This window comes from Peromyscus maniculatus, chromosome 2 (assembly GCF_049852395.1).
Source record: "Peromyscus maniculatus bairdii isolate BWxNUB_F1_BW_parent chromosome 2, HU_Pman_BW_mat_3.1, whole genome shotgun sequence".
In the NCBI taxonomy this organism is placed as follows: domain Eukaryota; kingdom Metazoa; phylum Chordata; class Mammalia; order Rodentia; family Cricetidae; genus Peromyscus; species Peromyscus maniculatus.
The window spans coordinates 30,763,787-30,767,945 of NC_134853.1; the positions used below are offsets into that span (position 1 = coordinate 30,763,787).

General features: G+C 41.3%; 1 protein-coding gene across 1 annotated transcript; it reads left to right on the top strand.

Moving 5' to 3' along the window:
* Positions 1–2,014: 2,014 nt before the first annotated feature.
* LOC102910952 (10 kDa heat shock protein, mitochondrial) lies at positions 2,015–2,487 on the top strand. The gene has a single exon (XM_042270856.2). It carries the CDS (start codon positions 2,061–2,063, stop codon positions 2,367–2,369), a length of 309 nt encoding a protein of 102 aa, XP_042126790.1. The 5' UTR covers positions 2,015–2,060; the 3' UTR covers positions 2,370–2,487.
* The last annotated feature ends 1,672 nt before the right edge of the window (positions 2,488–4,159 follow it).

Sequence of the window (4,159 nt, forward strand, 5' to 3'; positions counted from 1 at the left end):
TGTCCCTCATTTAGGTGTTTTATTTTTATTTCACAGCAATAGAAGTTAACACAAAGGGGGCATGGCAGTTCACATTCCCATTATTACTAGTGTTAAATCAAAGGCTTTCTCTGTATAAGAAGAAAATGCTATCATTGGAGAGGCACAGTTGAATGATTTACCAACTAACATTTCTCATCTGAGGAATCTCTTACGATGGTTCTATTTCAGTTACCTTTCTTGTGCTAGAACAGCCAAGAGAAGCAACAAGTGGAGAAGGAGGAAGTCAAGGTGGCAGACTGGCTCCTGCCCATGGCAGCAGAGTTGTGACCGAGTGGTTGTGTTGTGGTTACAGGTAGGGAGCTGAGAGAGCTTGCGTTAGATGTGGGCTAGACTATCATCCTCAAAGGCTCACCCCTGTGACCTACCTCTGCCAGCTGCTTGCTTTTCAAAGATCTTCTGCCTCTCCAAACATCTCCACCAACTGAATGTCAAGTGTTCAAACAGGTGGGAGACATTTCATATTTAAACCATAGAGGCCAAGCAATTTTGAGCAAGCAACTCATATGATGTTCACTTGACATACCCCCAATATCCTTCAGCCCTGATAGGGTAGGAGTAGGATCCATACTCCATCACATCCCTGTGAACTGAAAAGAAAGTCTCTTCTTTACGTAAAGGAGATCTTTGAAGAGATGGTAAGCATATTAAAGGCATTGATTAGAGGCTGGAGAAAGGGCTCAGTGGTTAAGAGCACTGACTGTTCTCCCAGAGGACCTGGGTTCAATTCCCAGCAACCATATAGCAGCTCAGAACTGTCTGTAACTCCAATTCCAGAGGCTCTGACACCTTCACATCAATGCACATAAAATAAAATTAAATAAATTATTAAAAATCATTAAAAAATAAAGGCACCGACTAGATCTTTTCTTTTTATCTTGTCCTGTTCTCAATACCTTCAAGTGCAGTTCTTTGAGTGGAATGAACACTTTATAGTGGGACTGACACAATCCTGTTTGACATTCAACTATTTGAAATGAGATTTCCTGAAGGTCTGAAAGGAAGATGATGGAGGGGGATGTTGGAAAGGAGGTGTAGACTATTTATAGGAGAGGCAAAAATGATAGGAAAGAGATCTTGGACTAATTTTATCTGACAGGGTTGTCATGTCATCCCTTAACTGTGTGATTTGTGGACAAAAGCTTAAACTGTTTCTTCAACTGCAAAGCTAGAGTAATAATGTCTCTGTAATATAGGGTTGTCTCAAGAATTGAGTGAGCTAAGAGAACTGGAAACAGTAATTGGCAATGATAATTGCTCATCAAATATTAACCATTACAGTCATTACTAAAGACTTAGGGAAGGGAAATGATGTGTTACATTCTTCAACATGACAGTTTTTAACTTTGGGCAGAGTGACTTTTGTGAACATCGTAGAACAGTAATTTGCTGATATTGAGAATCTTTTATGCTTTTGTGCTTTTGTCCTTAGACTTTGTGGGCGGTGGGGCTCTGGTATGGTTGCTCTAGATCTCTGAGGCAGTGTTGCCTAGTGGAAGGAACTCTTGAGGGATGGCAGAACCATTTCCAGTTCTATCTCTGCTATTTCCTGACAGGAAATAAACCATACTATCATTATTTAGTTTGTATATTTGTCCAGATTTCACAAACTATCGTATTAATGTCCTTTTCATATCTAGCTTCTGTCTTAGGACCACACATTTCAAATGATGGCTTACCTATGTTGTGTTGCTGTAACAGGGTTTCTGACATCAGATACTTTAAAGTCAAAGAGATTTAGTTAGTGGAAGTGGAAAGTCTAGTATCCCATCTGTTAGTCCAAGGTGAGGGCCTTCTGGACACACCATGGTAATGGGGGTATGCATGTGTAGGAAATCCAGAAAGATATTACAGTGTAGAAAAGGAAGCAGGAGACTGAGGAGGAAGCAGAGCTTATTCTTTATTAAAACTCACTGTTGCTTTTTTTTTTTTTTCCACGTGTCCCCCAGCCGGGCCCGCAGGACTCCTCTCTTTGCAGTGGCGGCCTCGGGTGCAGAGTCCAAGCTTCGGCGGCACGAGTCATGGCTGGACAGGCTTTCAGAAAGTTTCTCCCGCTCTTTGACAGAGTACTGGTTGAAAGGAGTGCCGCCGAAACCGTGACCAAAGGTGGCATCATGCTTCCGGAAAAGTCTCAAGGAAAAGTATTGCAAGCCACAGTGGTGGCTGTGGGATCAGGCACCAAAGGCAAGGGTGGAGCGATTCAGCCAGTCAGTGTGAAAGTCGGAGACAAAGTTCTTCTCCCAGAATCCAGAGGCACCAAAGTAGTTCTAGACGACAAGGATCACTTCTTATTTAGAGATGGTGACATTCTTGGAAAGTATGTGGAATGAAATCACTGTTAAAATGGTGTCACATGAAGCTGCCCATTCCGCTGACGGTCTGAACAATTCATCATGTAAATAATTTCCATGCCTCCCTTTTATAATAAACTGATGATGCCCAAACTAATGACAGCCATTGTCTCTGGAGTTTAGTTTCACTGTACTGTTATAAACATTTTCAAATAAAATATGTAAATGAAAAAAGCCCAACTCACTGTCACAGGACCAATCCACTCTTTCAGACCAGCATCAATCTCTTTGTGAGGGTGGTGCCTCAATACCTTAGACCACACTTTAAAATATCATTTATTAAATGTTAAAAATTAAGTATAATTACATAAAATTAAACTATAATTAAATTGCTTTTCTCCTTCCCTTTCTGTGGGGGCCCACAGAGGCTCCCTAGTTAGGCCTTACTCAAGGTCAGAAAGTCCGAGCTTGATTTGCCCAGTATGGCTGCATAATGGGATGATTTGGCCAAGGGTGTGGTTACCAGGTGTTTTGAAGGCATACACTTGTTGGTACTTTATACCTCGACCTTGAAAGGGGGAGGTCTTTTGCTCCTCCCCTTGCTGATGTATAAAAAGCCCATTGGAATTAAACTGGGGGGGGAGGGGGATTAGGTATTGACCAGGGCCCTCCCGAAGCTATCCTGTGTCTCTGTCTTTCTCATCATCTCTGTCTTGTTTTGTGTATGCATATATACTTTTATTAACTATGGAGACTCACAAACTGTTTTGTGTAGGAATGGAACTGTTTTGTGGAACTGTTTTGTACAGGAATGGAATGAGTAGGAGTTGGGATAAAGTTTTTGCTGCTAGACTGGAGAAGCTCAAATGCAGAAACATTTTCTTATTCTTTGTATGGATAATGTTATCCTGTATTAATGTACCCTATGTTTTGTTAGCAAGAAGTGTAAATAGTTCTATTAAGAAATTACTTTTGGATGTTTGCTAAAGTTTATGAAGTATAAATAGTTCTATTAAGAGTTTGCTTTTTAGCTGGGAGGTGGTGGCACACACCTTTAATCCCAACACTTGAGAGGCAGAGGCAGGCATATTTCTGTGAGTATGAGGCCACCCTTTGCTACAGAGTGAGTTCCAGGCAAGGCTCCAAAGCTACACTGAGAAACTCTGTCTCAAAAACAACAACAAAAAAGAGTTGGCTTTTGATGTAAGTTTGTGAGAATTGTAATTGTGTATAGTAATATTCATACTAGAATTATGATGTTAACCTGGTAATGCTAATCAACCAAGGGATGGTGGTGCTAAGGAGTCCTTAGATTTGATGTGGTTGCACTAGGAGTTTATTGATTTATTTGATGCAGTTGCATTAGGAGTTAATTGATTTAAAAAAGGTTTGAGGCAGGTAAAAATGCTATAGACATCCTGGACCCATTAAAAGGGCCATTCTATCTTGATCATCCTCTATTCCTTTACTAGGAGGTATAGCAGCCATAAGGAGCAGGTGTATTGCTATGACTATTTCAGCTATTTGCAAGCTCTTAGTGGAAAAGCTGCTTCAGAGTTGCATGGAGTTAGGCTCTGTACCTTCCTTTGCCAGAGGCTGGTAGCCAAAGATGGATGAATCCTTTTTGCCTGCTGTCAACCTAAGACAGGGCACACTTGGTGGAAAGTGTGTTCCAAAGACTGGTAAGACTGGATGGTTGAAGAAGGCAACCTAAGACAGGCATAGTCATCTGAGGAGTCTGAGGGATTATTTATGTGATAAAGAAGGGGGAAATCTGTGGGGGCCCACAGGGACTTTGTAGTAAGGCCTTACTTGAGGTCAGAAAGTCT